At 44.4% G+C, this 19,368-nt stretch overlaps 1 protein-coding gene across 2 annotated transcripts in view; it reads right to left on the reverse strand.

Annotated features, from left to right (window-relative positions):
- abca1a (ATP-binding cassette, sub-family A (ABC1), member 1A) overlaps positions 1-19,368 on the reverse strand; it is a 156,567-nt gene that overhangs the window by 33,196 nt on the left and 104,003 nt on the right. For both annotated transcript variants that reach the window (XM_051929872.1, XM_028805887.2), the window contains exons 21-32: positions 17,344-17,483; positions 16,983-17,120; positions 13,574-13,794; positions 13,244-13,316; positions 10,827-11,029; positions 10,608-10,656; positions 9,182-9,298; positions 7,402-7,550; positions 6,668-6,792; positions 4,602-4,700; positions 2,359-2,548; positions 225-319 (exon numbers count right to left, since the gene is read on the reverse strand). In XM_051929872.1, the coding sequence (XP_051785832.1) occupies positions 225-319; positions 2,359-2,548; positions 4,602-4,700; positions 6,668-6,792; positions 7,402-7,550; positions 9,182-9,298; positions 10,608-10,656; positions 10,827-11,029; positions 13,244-13,316; positions 13,574-13,794; positions 16,983-17,120; positions 17,344-17,483 (1,599 nt within the window). The remainder of the gene's footprint in view (positions 1-224; positions 320-2,358; positions 2,549-4,601; positions 4,701-6,667; positions 6,793-7,401; positions 7,551-9,181; positions 9,299-10,607; positions 10,657-10,826; positions 11,030-13,243; positions 13,317-13,573; positions 13,795-16,982; positions 17,121-17,343; positions 17,484-19,368) is intronic.

Here is a 19,368-nt window from a genome sequence, read left to right on the forward strand (position 1 = left end):
CTCCATCCTCCTTTTGGTTCACTCAATGAGGATCAGAGGGCTTTAAAGGACTGCTGCAGGAGTCCAGAGTGCTCCAAGGAAATCGCGTGTGCTTGAAGTGGTCAAAGATGCCCGACGTGCAGCCTCGCCCCTCCATGACCTCACAGCACACACTCGACCCAAGGAGACTCCGGCCGTGCGAGGCGTTAAGAAAGATGTGTTGGTACTGCCAGGCTTAAACTCACCTTTTTCCAATAATCTGGGCATACGTCTTCACAAGATAATCCGAGATGTTCCTACCAGTCAAATTCTGAAGGACATCTGATGTGGGCTGAAGAATCTGTGAATACAAATTCAGGATAAGCCAGTAAGACAAGGTGCCACCCCCCAAAAAACCCATTAGTTTGAGTCCACTAAGGGTGAGACATCAATGATGCCGTGGTGGGCAGCCCACCTGGTTTATTTAATCATCCATTTATTCATTTTACTAGCTGGGCTACCCATCTAAGGCAGGTTAAAATGTAAGTAATCAACCTTAATATTTGCAATGCTCCATCTATTCAAATATATTTTGCAATGCATGTAATATTAAAACACATTACATTTATCATTCCAACAGATGGCGCATCACAAACAATTAAGAGTAACAAAATGCATTACTAGAAATGTTTGTGACACACAATCTGTTGGAACAACAAATGCAATGCACGTGTCTCTGTTTGCTATGGAATTTCATTAAAACCGTGTTAATGTTTGTGATGCGCCATCTGTTGAAATGACACACGCAATGCATTGTATTACTGGAAATGTTTGTGATGTACCATCTTTTGGAGACAGAGACAGAGGTAGTGCACAGGCATACAGATACACAGCCAGATATTTAAGTGAAGTTGATAAATAGCATTGGTCATTCCAACAGATGGCGCATCACAGACATTTTTATCAATACATTTACTTATTTGGTGACTTACAACATTTACAATACAATTGGTTACATTTCTTTTGGTTTTCCAATTGCAGCACAGGAAGGTCAAGTGACTTGAACCTACAACCTCAGGGCTTAAGGTCCAAAACCTTAACCACTACACCACACTGCCTGCCTAATAAAATGCATTAATACAAATGTTTGTAATGTAGCATCAGTTGGAATAACAAATGCAATACATGTGCAATGTTTATGTCTCAATAATATGTCGTTTGGTAAAATCGGTGTTAATGTTTGTGATGTGCCATCTGTTGGAATGACAAATGCAATACATATGTCTCTATTATCTGCTATTTGGTATGGGGTTTGTTAAAACAGTGTTAATGTTTGTGATGTTCCATCTGTTGGAATGATAAATGCAATGCATTGTTGTACTAAAAATGTTGTGATGCACCATTATTTGGAACGATAGAGACGTAGCGACTAAACAGACACACCAACACTTATCCTTTCATTAAGATGGATGCATTGCTTTTGTCATTCCAACAGATGGTGCAACTCAAACATATAAAATACGTCATTGCAAATATTGGTTATGTGCCATCCATTGGAATGACAAATGCACTGCAAACATTTCTGTTATATGTCATTTGGTATGGGATTCGTAAAAATGGTGTTATTGTTTGTGATGTGTCATATGTTGGAATGACAAACGCAATACACTGCGTCACTACAAAAGTCTGTGATGCGCCACCTTTTGGAGTAACAACTGGGCGGATACAAAGACACCCTGCCACTTCTCCTTTTATTAAGGTGGATGTATTGCATTTGTCACTACAACAGATGGGGCATCACAAACATTTGTATTAATAAAATGCATTACTGCAAATTTTTGTGACATGTCATCTGTTGAAAAGACAAGTACAATGCATGTGTCTCTGTTATATGCCATTTGGTATGGAATTCATAAAAGCAATATTAATGTTTGTGATTTGCCATCTGTTGGAATGATAAATGTACTGCATACTGTATGTCTCTATTATCTGTCATTTGGTATGGGATTCATAAAAAGCAGTGCTAATGTTTGTGATGCGCCATCTGTTGGAATGACATTGACATAGCAACCAGACAGACACACAGACACTTGTCCTTTTACTAAGGTGCTCTAGAATTGTGAAGAAACAAGATCTATGTCACGTTGACTGTGAGATGACCATTGCTGCCAGATCCGATGGTCCCAGATGCTCTCCACAGAGTCTCATGTACTATGGTCTCTAGCATTTACAGAAAATGGGGCAATTAAAAAAAAAAACATCTGGAAGTGTGCTGCCAACAGATGTCACCAGTGAATGTCAGCCTACCGAATACTCTTGTACAAGTGACTCATGTGCATTTAATATGCTGCAATGATCCACGTCACCATCACATACGCTGTGGAGAGACGGTCCTGTTACCTGTGAAGGTGGCAGCCCACCAGCTCCAACTGGGCACTCGGGAAGCATTTTCTTTCTGTTTTCATTGCTGCATTCGCAGCAAGGAGAGGGATTTTCCATCGTCCAGTTTCCATAGAGGAAGAGGTCCTTAACATTCTGTGGAATGTCTGGGGTTCTCCAGGTGGAATTTTCAGCACTGCATGAATAGTTTCTGTAAAAAATAAATAATCAGATAAAAAGATTTGTACATGACCTGGCATGGCAACAGCAAAGGTTTACTCAGGCAGATACCACCTGATTGAAGAAAGGCACTGCTCTGTCAGAACAACAAGTCCATCTATTTAAAACCAGCGTGAAGGAAGAAGACTACGGGCACTCTTTGTGGACAAGTGCCTCAAAATATTAATGATGGATGTTGCTGCTTTTCCAACACAACTTCTCAAAGGACTAACTAACGTGGACCTCAGTAATAATTCTGGCAGTACACCACGGATTACATTTGTCTCCATTATATGCAATTTGGCATTGGATTTGTAAAAGTAGTGTAAATGTTTGTTATATGCCATCTGTTGGAATGACAAATGCAATGCATTTTAGTGCTAAACATGTTTGTGATGTGGCATCTGTTGGAATGACAAATGCAATGGATATGCCTCTGTTATATGCCATTTGGCGTGGGATTCATAAAATCAAATCTCATGCCATAAGGCATATACCAGATATATTTGCAATGCATTTTTCATTCCAACAGACGGAGCATCACAAACATGCATTTTATTATTACAAATGTTTATCTGTTGAAATGACAAATGTAATGCATTTTATTACTAAAAATGTTTGTGGTGCATCATCTTTTGGAATAACAGAGACACAGAAACTGCACAGGCATACAGACAGATGCTTATCCTTTTATTTAGGTGGACAAGCTGTGCTGCCCGCCTATGATGGGTTGAAAATCTAAATAATCAATGCAGACGTCGGGGTTAACGTTTGCAGTGCACCATCTATTGGAATGTAGTTTGCAATACATGTAGTAATAAAATGCATTGGAATTGTCATTTCAAATTGATGGTGCATCACAAACATATATACTGTAAATGTAATGAATTATTATTATTATTATTAGGACTAATAAAATGCCAGTCTGTGATGTTCCATTTGTTGGAATGACAAATGTCTCCATTATTTGCTGTTTGGTATGGGGTTTGTAAAAGCAGCGCTGGTGTCCGTGATGATGTACCATCTGTTGGAATGAAAAAATGCATTGTGTATTTCTCTATTGTATGCCATTTAGTGTGATATTTGAAAAGGCAGCGTTAGTGTTTGTGATGTGCCATCTGATGGAATGAAAGAGACATAGCAACTGGATAGACACACACACACAGACACTTATCCTTTTATTAAGGTGGATAGATAGATAGACAGAAGGCACTATATGATAGATAGATAGATAGATAGATAGATAGATAGATAGATAGATAGATAGATAGATAGATAGATAGATAGATAGATAGATAGATAGATAGATAGATAGATAGAAGGCACTATATGATAGATAGATAGATAGATAGATAGATAGATAGATAGATAGATAGATAGATAGATAGATAGATAGATAGATAGATAGATAGATAGATAGATGGCACTATATGATAGATAGATAGATAGATAGATAGATAGATAGATAGATAGATAGATAGATAGATAGATAGATAGATAGATAGATAGATAGATACTAAATGCACTATATGATAGATAGATAGATAGATAGATAGATAGATAGATAGATAGATAGATAGATAGATAGATAGATAGATAGATAGATAGATAGATAGATAGAAGGCACTATATGATAGATAGATAGATAGATAGATAGATAGATAGATAGATAGATAGATAGATAGATAGATAGATAGAAGGCACTATATGATAGATAGATAGATAGATAGATAGATAGATAGATAGATAGATAGATAGATAGATAGATAGATAGATAGATAGATAGATACTAAATGCACTATATGATAGATAGATAGATAGATAGATAGATAGATAGATAGATAGATAGATAGATAGATAGATAGATAGATAGATACGAAAGGCACTATATGATAGATGGCCCAACTTGCATAATTTCATCTCCTGTTACAGAAAATTCCTCACAGAACCTAAGAACGTTTATAGACAAGGGGAGACCACTTAGTCCACCCAGTTGGCCAGTGTGGCTAATCCACAGCATCATCTGCTCAAACTGAGATACTTACTGAAAAGGACTTCCCTCCATGCACCTCGTACCAAACCCAGGATTGCTTGTCAGAGCACTCAGCAGACTCTCTATGTTGTCATCTCCAGGCGCATCATTACTGCAAGAGAACATTAGCAGGATTAGAGGCAGGCTGCATGGGGCGCAGAAGTTAGCACTGTGGCCTCTAGGGGTCAGTGTAGTTGCTGTCCAGGTGGGGTTTGCTTATTCTCCCTCCGTCTACATGAAGTCCTCTCTGCATCCTAAAGACATATTTGTGTTAGTTTAACAGTTTGTGTTTGGGGAGGGACTGCATTGGACTGGCAATTTGATGAGGTGCCACATGAGAGGGTGGGCATCAAACTATAAGAAGTGGGAGTTCAGGGTGTGGTGTGTAGAGGTTGGCAGTATGCACTGATTACAGCAGGCTGCCGCACCGACCACATGGCAAACCACCCGGATCTCAATCCGAGTGCAGCCGTCCAACAGGTGACACCTCAGCACCACACTGATTACTGGGAGGTTTTCTTTACATTGGCTGGAGTGCCAGTCCTTCCACCAACCCCTGGGTTTTCCCTGCAAGTGGTGTGTGGATGGGTGCAGAATTGGCTCAGATACAGGAAGCAGAGGGTGATGGCGTGAAGTTCCTTATCAGAATTGGCCGATGTTAAGAGTGGCGACCAGTAGGGGGCAGTGCTGGGGCCGCTGCTATTTTTAATATAATTATAAATGATTTGAATAGGAATTGAAGTAACAAGCTGGTTAAGCCTGCAGATGACACCAAGATAGGTGGGTTGGCAGAATCCATTGAATCATCACAGAGAGACTTGGACAGCAGACAGGCTTGGGTGGATTTGTGGCAGATGATATTTAATTACAGTAAATGTAAAGAATTACACATAGGAAGTAAAAATGTGTGGTTTGAATACACAATGGGTGATCGGAAAATTGAGAGTCCACCTTATGAGAAGGACTTAGGAGTCATAGTGGACTCGACACGATCAACTGGCAGACAGTGTTCAGAAGTCATTAAGAAGGATAACAGAATGTCAGGTTATATAGCGCCTTGACGTGTGGAGTATAAGTCACAGGAGGTTCTGCTCAAGCTTTATAACACACTGGTGAGGCCTCATTTGAAGTCCTGAGTGCAGTTTTGGTCTCCATAAAGACATAACAGCACTAGAGAAGGTCCAGAGAAGTGCAACTAGGCTGATTCAGAGCTACAGGGGATGAGTTATGAGGAAAGAATAAAAGAGCTGAGCCTTTACAGGTGATGAAGAGGAGACCTGACTGAGGTGTTTAAAATGATGAAGGGAATTAGTGCAGTGGGTCAAGATGGTTGACCAAAAAACAAAAAGAAAGGCAACCAATTGTATCTCACTGATGTTGCAAGTCACCTTGGATGAAGACGTCAGCCGAGTAAGTAAAACTAAGCTTGTTCATCCTACTCACTGATGTTGACCGACATGACACCAAGTCGTCCTTTGAAAGTCCCCAAAGTCCTGCTGTCCGCCACACTACTTGCTCATTGATTGCACGTGTCTGCGTTCTCCTCCGTTATCTCCAAAGACGCGTAGGGTACATTAACTGGCAAATGGGATGGACTGGTACCCCTGCCTTGCACCCGGTGCTGCTGCTGAGAGGGGTTCCCCCCCCACCCCGGACCCCCACCATCTTAAATAGGATCAAGCAGAGGTGCTGATGCTAAGGCAGGTTAGCAGGGTGTTAACTGTTTAGGGCCTGAGGCTGTGGGTTCAAATCCCGCCAATGTGACCCTGAGCAAGTCACTTCACTTGCCTGCGTGTGACCAACTGTCCCCGAGATGTTTTTAAGTTGCCTTCATATAAAGCCAAATAAGTTAAAAGTGAGATTGAGGAAAGTTAAGTCACGTGTTGAGAAAAACGATTTTGATGACGTATCGGTCTGCCATCTTCATACAAGCTGAGTTCTCCGTACAACCTGTTGATGTTATCTTTGACAATCGGCACACAGGCAGTTTTACGTCACTTGCTCAGGGTGACACGTAGTAGGCCAGAGGGGACACTGCCCACTGCCTTTGAGTACATGCAGAGCGCCGTGTCGGAATACCTGATAAACGTGTACTGCTCTTCATACATCCACGGTTCCAATTCCAAACTGGGATACTTTCCAAACGGAGGGACAATCAGGCTAAACACCAGGGCGATACACACAAAGACAGCTGGCAGGACAATCTGAAAGGTCAGCAAAAACAAAAGAAGAGTCAGTGCTTTGGCTAAGCAGATTTTATTGTTTTTTTTGTTTTCTAGACATTGTAGGTGGCACATGGGATGGACTGGCAACCTGGCAAGAAGATCCCCCACCCGGACAGGAGGCCCTGAGGGAATATAAAGGCATCCTAGCCAAGAGAGGGAAGGAGGTCACACATGAACTAGGTGGCCCTAACGGATGGATGGACATCCCAAACACAACCGACGGTTCCTTACCCAGGTGGGACGCCCCAAATAAATGGACAGCTGTCCCATCTGGACCTGGGCTTAATACCTTGCCTGGCCATCATGAGAAAAGAAGAGGACAGGGAAGGTCTGTCAATGGGTGTTTGAGGCACCATATCGGTGCCCATTCGGGGGTCAGCAGGGAATGCTGGGAGTTATAGTCTGGCAGTAAGTTCCAATAATGGCCACTAAAAGGGGGATACACTGCCAAAGCCCGGCCAGCACCAAATCGTTACAAAGTTAAAAGGGCTTACTTCACAAAAAAAAAAAAAAAACTCTGTAAATACACGAAGCTCGGTAAAATACAAAAAGCAAAAGGGATCTGCGGGGGACACATGGCAGCCTGACCTGGGCGAAGATCCCCTTTCTGGAGCGCTTGGCATGGAGCAGCCGCTTCCAGAGGAGAGCCACGAACTGCTGTCTCATGAGGCTCCAGCCTTTCACTTGGTAGGTGCCTTTGCCGTCCATTCCGCTCAGCATGTCGGTTTCTCTCGCCTCTGTGGACACAAAAGAGGAGCCTCAGGTAAAGAACTGATCAGTAATCTGTCTATCTATCTATATAGTGCCTTTCATATCGATCTATTAATTATAGAGTGCCTTTCACATTGATCGATCTATTATATACCATCTTTCATTTCCATCTATCTATCATATAGTGCCTTTCATATCTATCTATCTATCAATTAATTATATAGCACCTTTCATATAAAATACAATACAATACAATTTATTTTTGTGTAGCCCAAAATCACACAAGAAGTGCCGCAATGGGCTTTAACAGGCCCTGCCTCTGGACAGCCCCCCAGCCTCGACTCTCAAAGAAGACAAGAAAGGGGAAAAATGAGGGTCAATACAATACAATACACAGAACAGAACACAAGTCATCCTCAATACAATATAAAAAAAATTACAAGTATGGAGCAGAATTTAACAGTAGATGATATCCACAATATGATTTGGATTTCATATCTATCTATCTATCTATCTATCTATCTATCTATCTATCTATCTATTATACAGTGCCTTTCATATCTATCTATCATATAGTGCCTTTCACATCTATCTATCTATCTTATTATAGTGCCTTTCATATCTATCATATAGTGCCTTTCCTATCTATCTATCATATAGTGCCTTTCACACCTATCTATCTATCTATCTTATTATAGTGCCTTTCATATCTATCATATAGTGCCTTTCTCATCTATCTATCTATCATATAGTGCCTTTCACATCTATCTATCTATCTTATTATAGTGCCTTTCATATCTATTATACAGTGCCTTTCATATTTATCTATCCATCTTATTATAGTGCCTTTCATATCTATCATATAGTGCCTTTCACATCTATCTATCTATCTATCATATAGTGCCTTTCACATCTATCTATCTATCTATCTATCTATCTATCTTATTATAGTGCCTTTCATATCTATCATATAGTGCCTTTCTCATCTATCTATCTATCATATAGTGCCTTTCACATCTATCTATCTATCTTATTATAGTGCCTTTCATATCTATTATACAGTGCCTTTCATATTTATCTATCTATCTATCCATCTTATTATAGTGCCTTTCATATCAATCATATAGTGCCTTTCACATCCATCTATCTATCTATTTTATTATAGTGCCTTTCATATCTATTATACAGTGCCTTTCATATTTATCTATCTATCTATCATATAGTGCCTTTCATATCTATCTATCTATCTTATTATAGTGCCTTTCATATCTATTATACAGTGCCTTTCATATTTATCTATCTATCTTATTATAATGCCTTTCACAATCTATCTATCTATCTATCTATGATTTCCTGTCCTTTCATAGTTCAGATTTTGTAAAAAAAAAAAAAAAAATACCGAAACATAAAATTGTGATTGTTATATATGTTATCATTATAGATACATATATAGATTATATATATACATATATTCAGTATCTATATACATTATACAAGTAAATAATGACTCTTTTAAATGGTATATTTCTACTGGAATGTGGCCTCCTGTAACGGCTTTATCGCCGTGTCGACTCTGTTGGGCAGTCAGACGTAAGCCGCAGTTCCCGCTGATACAGTCAAAGAGATTCCAGTTGACTGATTTATATGATGGGATTACCTGGGTCCATATCGGAGTCATTAATATCAAATATGTCATCATCTGTAAACGGCCTCAAGCAGCTCTGTCTGTCCCCAAATGCATGTCTCCGCTTCCTCCGGGTGGGGATGGTGCCATCTAATTAAAAACACAAAAATAAAAAAAGTCAACTGCAGTGCCAGGCCAATCGGAGCAGAGATCACATTCCTCCAAAAAAATGTGCCAGTCTTCTTAGAATACGAGGACTGTGCCCAGTGCTTTGTGCAATACTGTTCTGCTGTGTGTTATAAAGATAAAGCCATTTGCGTCAAATAGCAAGAATTCAGGGGAAAGTTCAGGGTTAAGAGAACACAAACCCATATGTGGAGAGTGAAAACCAATAATAATAATAATAATAATAATAAAAATACATTTTACTTATATAGTGCCTTTCCCATGCTCAAGATGCTTAAGAAGAGCCAATGACAGCAGTGGAAGCTCATAGTGGACCATTTGATGTCATATCATTTTCTAACCTGCTTAAACCAGGGTGTTAGGTAGGGGGGCATAGAGCTTATCCCAGCTAGCACAGGACACAAGGCAGTGGAAAGGCTGCCAGTCCATCAGAGAGTGAACACACACACACGCACACACACACACACTAGGGACAATTAAGAATCGCCAATTCACCCAACCTGCACATTTTTGGACTGTGAGAGGACACTGGAAGCACCCGGGGGGGGGGGGGGTGGGTGGGGGTGGGACACCCACACAAACACGGGGAGAACATGCAAAGCCCCCACAGGGAGAACCACAGGGCACTGCCACTGTGCCACCCAGACTATTTCATGCCAATGCAAAAGTGAATAAGCAGGCAAGGGCAGGACTACCCGGAGGTGGTGTGTTTAAAAGGTGGAGTGTCTTGGAGTGTCAGGGTCTTGGGTCCAAGTCACTTGTTCAGTTATTTGGGTTGACCTGCATTTTCTCCTAATGTCTGGGTGGTTTTGCCCCCATAGATTTTCTTAATTTCCTCTCACATCCTGGAAGACATGCAAGTTGTTAGTGGGGCGGGGTTCAAAGGCTGGAACCCTGCCCATGTGCTCGATGATGCTGGGGTGGGCGCCAGCCCCCTGCAGCTCCAAACAGGATTAAGCAGGACTGAGAATGTCCACGTTCTGCAATTTGGTGTGGTTGGCACGGTGGTACAGCCCAGTACACTACTTGTATAACGCCATATTACTTGGGTTTAGGGCCTGGCCTAGTCGTATGGAGTCCAGATGGGCTTTAACCCAGGATGGTCTTACGTCCACATCTTTGATGGACACAAATGGGTTTGGCGTAATGTCAGCTCTTAAGTGGTGCCATTCGAGTGAGTGGTTGGCGTGTGCCCTGTGATGGACTGGCGGCTCAATGTGGTCCTCCAATGGAGACTGTGAAGTGAATGAACGAAAGGAGGGCTGAAGCTCACCTGAAGTCTCGGCATCAACTCCGCTGTCCTCAGCAACTTTGAGGAAAATCTGAGGAAAAAAGTAAAACAGTACAATGAAAGACAGAAGTGCCTGGAAAAACCCACCGTACCACCAACCGGGTGACTTTGAGCTTTGTTTTCATTAAAAGCGCCCACCCGGAATTTGATCTCAGCACCTCTAGGCTACCTGAAACGCACAAAGACGCCAGCCATTCTCACCTCTTCCAAAGTGGTGTCCGAGATGCCGTAACTGGAGATGCCCAAGTCCGACAGCCTGTCATCGATTTCATGGAAGAGCTCAACAAAAGCCCCGTCCTTGGCAGACTCATAGGGCAGAATATACGTCAGCTCGTGGCCAAAGTCTTCAACCAAACGAGCCTTTGGCACGTGTTTCAGGATGAGGCTGGAGATGAGAGAAACGTCTGAAAGAGACGGACAGAAGACTTTCATTAAAATGGGAAAGAGACGCAGGCTTGGTGTGCATGTGCAGGGGGCGCAGGGGGGCGCAGGTGGGCACGTACTTCTGACTCCGAAAGCTTCGACGCCACCGTGTGCTTTAAAAATGCAATGCTGTGAAACCGCCGGACCTTCTGTGGTTTAGTCAGGTCATGTTGGGGGTCATCAGCACTCAGAGGGTATAAACTTACGTACCCCATCCAAGTTCAGGTAGCTTAGAATCAAGAGAAAGGACGGCCAATGGCTGCTTGGTATGAAGGAACCTCTTTGTTGTGTCAAGGCTTCTCCAAGGTCCTGCTCCTGGTTCTTCAAGGAGTCCACCATCTTGCCGACTACGCCAATTGTGGTAACTAATCAAGCCTTGACTGAACAAAGAGGTTTGGCGCAGCCCCCCATATACTTGAGAATTGGCTGCAAACCAATTGAGAAAAAATGTCCTTCACCATACAAAGAGACAGGCTCTGATTGGTTGGTAATTCTCCTCCAGACCACAGGGTGGTGCTGTTGCTTAATGCCTTTTCTTCTGCCCCCACCCTCCTCTTCCCTCTGCAGGATGGAAGATTGACACCTGTTCCACCTCTGATGTCACTTTGTCACATGAATGTGTTTTCGGGGACAGCTGACGGGCTCTGATTGGTTGGTAATTCTCCTCCAGACCACAGGGTGGCACCGTTACTTAATGCCTTTTCTTCTCCCTCCTACCCTCCTCCTCCTCCTTCTTCCCTCTTCAGGATGGAAGATTGACACCTGTTCCACCTCTGATGTCACTTTGTCACATGCATGTATTTTCGGGGACAGCTGACGGGCTCTGATTGGTTGGTAATTCTCCTCCAGACCACAGGGTGGTGCTGTTGCTTAATGCCTTTTCTTCTGCCCCCACCCTCCTCTTCCCTCTTCAGGATGGAAGATTGACACCTGTTCCACCTCTGATGTCACTTTGTCACATGCATGTATTTTCGGGGACAGCTGACGGGCTCTGATTGGTTGGTAATTCTCCTCCAGACCACAGGGTGGCACCGTTACTTAATGCCTTTTCTTCTCCCTCCTACCCTCCTCTTCCTCCTCCTCCTTCTTCCCTCTTCAGGATGGAAGATTGACACCTGTTCCACCTCTGATGTCACTTTGTCACATGCATGTATTTTCGGGGACAGCTGACGGGCTCTGATTGGTTGGTAATTCTCCTCCAGACCACAGGGTGGTGCCGTTGCTTAATGCCTTTTCTTCTGCCCCCATCCTCCTCTTCCCTCTGCAGGATGGAAGATTGACACCCGTTCCACCTCTGATGTCACTTTGTCACATGCATGTGTTTTCGGGGACAGCTGACGGGCTCTGATTGGTTGGTAATTCTCCTCCAGACCACAGGGTGGCGCTGTTGCTTAATGCCTTTTCTTCTCCCCCCTACCCTCCTCTTCCCTAAGCAGGATGGAAGACTGACACCCGTTCCACCTCTGATGTCACTTCCTGTCATGCGCCCTCCTGGACCCGCCTCTTCCTGGATCCCATATAAGCACCTCCTACTCCAGCTCCACGCAGTCTGGACAGACCTAATAGCTAATCACTGTTTTGGTTTTGTTCTCTCCCACACACACCCCCCCCCCACACCGTGGTATTCATAATGTTTATCTAATCCATCCATTGTCCAACCTGTTATATTCTAACACAGGGTCACGGGGGGCTGCTAAAGCCAATCCCAACCAGCACAGGGCGCAAGGCAGGAACAAATCCTGGGCAGGATGCCAGCCCACCGCAGGGCACACACACACACCAAGCACACACTAGGGACAATTTAGGATCGCCAGTCCACCTAACCTGCATGTCTTTGAACTGTGGGAGGAAACCCACACAGAAACGGGGAGAACATGCAAACTCCACGCAGGGAGGACCTGGGAAGCGAACCCAGGTCTCCTTACCGCGCCACCGTGCCGCCGTTTATCCAATCTAATCTCCTAATATATGGGGGTCACCTTTATGACTTTTTCCTCATCTTCTTAGGGGGTCAAGGCTGGGGGTGGGGGGGGCCTGCTAAAATCCAGGCTACACAAGAAATAAATTGCATATTTTTTAACATTCTTTGTTCAATATTTGTGAAGCCCTCAGCTGTCAGGTGCCCGCCATGCCTAGACTGGGCATATTGTACACCAGTGCCAGCCTCCCGCTTTTCATCTTTCCAGGCGGCTTACCTATTGTCGTCGTGTCGCTTTCATGGTCGCTGCCAAGTCCGGCGTCAGAGCTGCTCTGGGAAACGCTGTCCTCCTAAAAGAAAGAAAGAGACATTTATTCAGGATGACCTTTCCTTGAAAGAACGTTTCAGTGCCCTTTTGTTTCTCATCGAGAGCAACGTTCTGCCCCTTCAAAAACCAGATGTTTGGACAATTCTGTAACATTTCCAGTAAAAAGGACAAAAACAAGAAAAAAGGATTCCGAAACAACGCTTCAACGAGGGGCTCGACATTCCCAAGACCGTAAAACGAGTCCGGCAGGCCGAGGCTGCCTTTGTTCCTCTTCCTTACCTTCTTGAGGAATGACACGGTGCTGCTGCTGTTCCGGCACGAGCTGATGGACGCCTCCAGGTCCTTCTTGACCAGGGTCAGGTAGTAACCCGTTCCCAGCTGATTCTTCAGGAATAAGGAGGACCCCACGCAGCACAGTTTGCCGTGGGAAATGATGGCGATCCTGTCTCCGAGAACGTCGGCTTCATCCATGTGGTGCGTAGAGAGGATGATGGTGCGTTCTGGGGGGGGGGGGGGGGCACAAAGTGAAGTCACAGAGAGAGAGAGAGAGAGAGAGAGAGAGAGAGAGGAGGTCAGCAAGACAAGTGCACAGTTTCAGGAGAGTCTTATGTGTCTTCCACTACACTGACGTCTGCACTTTATTTCGTTCATTCCTCGTGAGCACAGACAAGCCCAGCGTGCTATGCGATAACCACGGGGCCTGTAAGAAGGATCAGGCGTCTTCATATTGAATTGTTCTACAACACCGAATCAAGCTGGACACTATTTGGCTTTTTTTAATATGAAGGCTCTGCAATGTCAAAGTGCAACACCTTTTATGGCAGGGGTCCCGGAGGGCAACAGTGGCTGCAGGTTTTCATTCTAACCATCTTCTTAATTAGTGAGCCGTTTTTGCTGCCTTAGTTTTAATTGACGTGACTCGGACCCCCTTAGTTGTTTCTTTTTCCTTAATGAGCAGCCAAACAATAATGGAGACCCCAAACAAGACCAGCTCACCTGAAAATAAAGAGAGGTGAAAGGTCTCGGTCATGTTGGACCACTCAGGTCACCACAAAATATCTTGACGGTGGTCTTATAAAAAAAACAGAAAATCAACAGTCTGCTGTGGCCACAAGTCAGAATATTCAATAATGCAGGGGTCTCCAACGCCGGTCCTGGTGGGCCGCAGTGGCTGCAGGTTTTCATTCTAACCATCTTCTTAATTAGTGAGCCGTTTTTGCTGTCTTAGTTTTAATTGACGTGACTCGGACCCCCTTAGTTGTTTCTTTTTCCTTAATGAGTAGCCAAACAATAATGAGACATAAAACTTAAACCAGCGAACCTGAAAATAAAGAGAGGTGAAGGGTCTCGGTCATGTTGGACCACTCAGGTCACCAAAACATCTTGACGGTGGTCTTATAAAAAAAAAACAGAAAGTCTGCTGTGGCCACAAGTCATTGTATTCAATAATGTAGGGCTTCCCAACTCCGGTCCCGGAGGGCCGCAGTGGCTGCAGGTTTTCATTCTAACCCTTTCCTTAATTAGTGACCTGTTTTTGCCAACGTATATATCCACGGACACATGTTTGGATACAGAAAATTACCAAGGAAGGCACTATTATCAATATATATGGGCGCATCTGTATCGGTTTTTATCGGAACGTGTAACATCATTCCCAGCTCCTACATCCAACTTCCGAGGAAAAATATAAGGCAGCATCTTTCCATTTCTTTACGACTGATGAAACTGATGTCATAGAAGACCAGGGTTGGCTGGCATCCATTCCAGCCTTGTTAATGAAAAGGGTGGAAGGAGACCACCCCCCGGGGGTCATGAGCTCCCCCAAGTCCGACTTGGTGGCAGCAGCTCTCTAGCGGCTCTCTCATATGCACAACTGCAAGGCTTCATGGGAATTGGAGTTCCAATGGGCAGTACTGCTGGGTCTCGTGGGATCCACCAGAGGGAGCTCGGGGACCAGAACTGCTTCCTGGATGTAAGGTGGAGGCACCGGCCTAAAGGAAGCCCCTACACCTCCTCACTTGGTAGAGTCAGAGTCGGGAGGATGAGGACGAAGCTCAGTGAGGAGGAGGAGAGGAGGAGAGGGAAGGGACAGAGAAGAAGACTTTTGCTTGCACTGGTGCTTCTGTAACCGTTGAAGAAACCTGTGCACCATAAATCATTTGAACCCAGGGCTTGTATAACTGTGGTTGTGTCTGGGGGGCTGCAACGACCCCCAAGTGGTCACACTGGATATTCAGTGCCTCGTCTCGATCCCCTGATGTCTGCTTTTCACACATTAATAATAATAAACTGTATTTATATATGGCGATTCTACATTGGCCCTAGGGTGTGCTTGGTGTGTGGATGTGTTTGTGTGTGTCCTGCGGTGGGTTGGCACCCTTCCCGGGATTGGTTCCTGCCTTGCGCCCTGAGTTGGCTGGGATTGGCTCCAGCAGACCCCTGTGACCCTGTGTTCGGATTCAGAGGGTTGGAAAATGGATGGATGGATGGATGTATTTATATAGCGCCTTTCCAATGCTCATTTGTCGTCATTGTGTGGGTCCGGCCGCCATACTGACCCACCACGACGGGGTCCTTCCACCCTACAGTCAGGTGCATTTAGATAAGATTAGGTAAACTATTATTATTAATCCCATGGGGCAATGAGACTACAATCAATGGAAACCCCAGACAGGTGACCTCCATTGAGGTAATGATGGGGACAAATGGCTGCACCAGTGATTTAGGGGTGTCATATTAAAGAGGGGTGCCTCGCAGTAAGGAGACTTGGGTTCGCTTCCTGGGTCCTCTCTGTGTGGAGTTTGCATGTTCTCCCCATGTCTGCGTGGGTTTCCTCCCACAGTCCAAAGACATGCAGGTTAGGTGCATTGGTGATCCTAAATTGTCCCTAGTGTGTGCCCTGCAGTGGGCTGGCACCCTGCCCGGGGTTTGTTTACTGCCTTGCGCCCTGTGTTGGCTGGGATTGGCTCCATCGGACCCCCGTGACCCTGTAGTTGGATAATGGATGGATGGACAATTTCTTGTATTAGGAATTTGTAATTTTTCACACACCCCAACTTACTCTCCAGTGACACACGGAGCACACTTGGAGCAACTGCAGGTTAAGTCCCAACGGAGTAGCATTCCTTCTGTCACTGATAGGATTTGAATTGGCAACCTTCAAGCTACTGGTCCAGATCCTTTAGCTAGAGAGTCTTTTGCCTCTATCATTCCAACAGATGGCACATCACAAGCATTTTAGTAATACCATGCATTACTTTTTCCATTCCAACAGATGGCACACCATAATTTTTACAAATCCCATACCAAGTGGCATATAACAGAGACATATGCATTGCATGGTGCACAGCAAACATTAACACTGAGGTTCACGTTGATTACTTAGTTTTCAACCCACCTTGAATAATGGATGGGTGGTTATTAAGGGGTGTGGGGGCTGTCAGTACTTATGTGATCAATTCTTTTCTGTTTTATATTTAGTAATGAATTGAAACCACTTGGCAGAGATCGGCGCTCGCTTGCTTTAACATTATTGTGTTTTTTGTCAAAAATGACAAATTGTGATTCTGTGTTGTATAACAATAAAATGTGAAAACCTCTGGGGGGAAGTCTTAGAGGGGGTTTTTAAAAATCAACACAAAACAATATAACGTAAAGAGATAAAAAAATAACCAAACTAAGTCCTTACTCTGGCGGTATTTCAGCAGCAACTCCCATATGCCCCGGCGTGAATAAGGGTCCACTCCAGCCGTCGGCTCGTCCAAGATGACCACTTTAGAGCCGCCCACAAAGGCCAAGGCCACCGACAACTTGCGCTGCATACCACCTGGAAGAATCAACGTGAAGTCATGTGAGGCGCCTGCCTGGACAGGCTTCAGACTGACGGTGGAAATTCCAAGCGCCACGGAAGCGCCAAGTGGGCGGCTAGAAAGGCGTCTTCTGTTTTTTTTTTTTTTTTAATTCAATGGCTTGACATGTCATCCTGTGACAAAGCCAGTCAACCACACAAACATGATGGCCGTGAGCATTTTTCACGGGGACACGCTTACCGGAGAGCTGGCTGGATTTGGCTTTGCGCTTGTGAGGGAGGCCGACGTCGTTCACTATCTGCTCCATTTCGGCCTTGACCTCCTGCTCGGTCAGGCCCTTCAGCCGCGCGTAGAACCAGATGTGCTCCTCAACGGTCAACCTGTCAGACGTCAAGAGAGATGAAAAATTACCACGAGACCAGATAACACCTGACCTCATATTCTTAAACATGCTTCATCTAAGTTAAGATGGTGGGGGGGGGACTGGGGGACCCATCTTGGCAGCACCGAGTATGAGGCAAGGGTACCAGTCCATCACATTTGCCTTTGTCTTTGGGGATGTGGGAGGAAAACCCAGACAAACACAAGGAGGAGGAAGAGGAGGTTGGGAGCATACGCCGATTATAGCGCCTTTCCACACCCACCACAGAGATCCGAGTGCAGTCGACCAGCGGGCGACACCTCAGCACCACACTGAACAGTGGCAGGCTTTTTATGGTCCCTGGAGTGCCAATCCTGCCATCAACCCCCTTGGGTATTCCATGCACTTTGGAGGACCTTCTAGCAGAGCTGGATGCTGATTAATGGGGGAGAAGGTGTTATCATGGAATAAATAGCCAAGTAGTGTGGTGGACAGCAGGACTTCAGGGACCTTCAAAGTTCAACTTGAGCGGTTGAGTCATGTCGGTTAGTCTCTGTGAACAGGATGGATGAGCTTAAATTATTTGGCAAACACCTTTGAGAGACCTAATTGGTTACTTTGGGCCACAGGAAGGTGAAAAGGCTTGCTGAGGGTCACACAATGGTGTCAGTAGTGGGATCTGAATCCCCAGTTAGAACAATCTGGATGAGTTCAGGCCATCCGGCCCAACAAAGCTCACCACTCCTGTCCACTTAACTCTTCCAAAATAACATCAAGTCGAGTTTTCAAGGTCCCTCAAGTCCTCCTGTCCACCACACTACTTGGTCACTCATTCCAAGTGTTCGTGGTTCTCTGTTTGAGGAAAAATCTCATAATGTTTGTGCGAAATTCACCCTTCACAAGTTTCCAACTGTGTCCCCATGTTCTTGATGAACTCATTTTAAAGTCACCGTCTCGATCCACTGGACTAAGTCCCTTCATCATTTTAAACACCTCAGTCAGGTCTCCTCTTCATCTCTGTAAAGGCTCAGCTCTTTTCATTTTTCCTTATAACTCATCCCCTGTAGCCCTGAATCAGCCCAGTCGCTCTTCTCTGGACCTTCTCTAGTGCTGTTATGTCTTTATGGAGACCCAAACTGTACCCAGTACTCCAGATGAGGCCTCACCAGTGTGTTATAAAGCCTGAGCAGAACCTCCTTTGACTTGTACTCCACACATCAAGGCGCTATATAACCTGACATTCTGTTAGCCTTCTTAATGGCTTCTGAACACTGTCTGGCTAATAACGAAGCTTAGTCTTCATTTGTATAAAATGTAAAGGCTCAGCTCTTTTAATCTTTCCTCATAACTCATCCCCTGTAGCCCCTGCAATCAGCCGAATTGCTCTTCTCTGGATGTTTACTAGCACTTCACCAATCCAACCTTAGGGTGACTTGCTCATGGTCACACAGTGGTGTCAGCAGTGGGATCTGAACCCACAACTTTAGGGTTTGAAGTCCAAAATTAAAAGCACTACAACACATAGTGGTGCCAGAAGTGGGATCCAAATCCATAATCGTAGGATTTGAAGTCCAAAATCTTACGTTTTTTCCTTGTCTTCTTAGAGAGTGAAGGCTGGGGGGCTGTCAAGAGACAGGGCCTGTTAAAGCCCATTGCGGCACTTCTTGTGTGATTTTGGGCTACACAAAAATAAATTGTATTGTATTGTATTGTATTAAGCAATACACCACACTGTGGTGTCAGAAGTGGGATCTGAACCCACAATCTGAGGGTCTGAGGTCCAAAATCTTAAGCATTACAACACATAATGGTGTTAGAAGTGGGATCTGAACCTACAATCTTAGGGTTTGAAGTCCAAAGTCTTAACCACAATGGCACACTGTTGTGTCATTAGTGGGATCTGG

Source organism: Erpetoichthys calabaricus, chromosome 7 (genome assembly GCF_900747795.2).
Source record: "Erpetoichthys calabaricus chromosome 7, fErpCal1.3, whole genome shotgun sequence".
Lineage (NCBI taxonomy): Eukaryota > Metazoa > Chordata > Cladistia > Polypteriformes > Polypteridae > Erpetoichthys > Erpetoichthys calabaricus.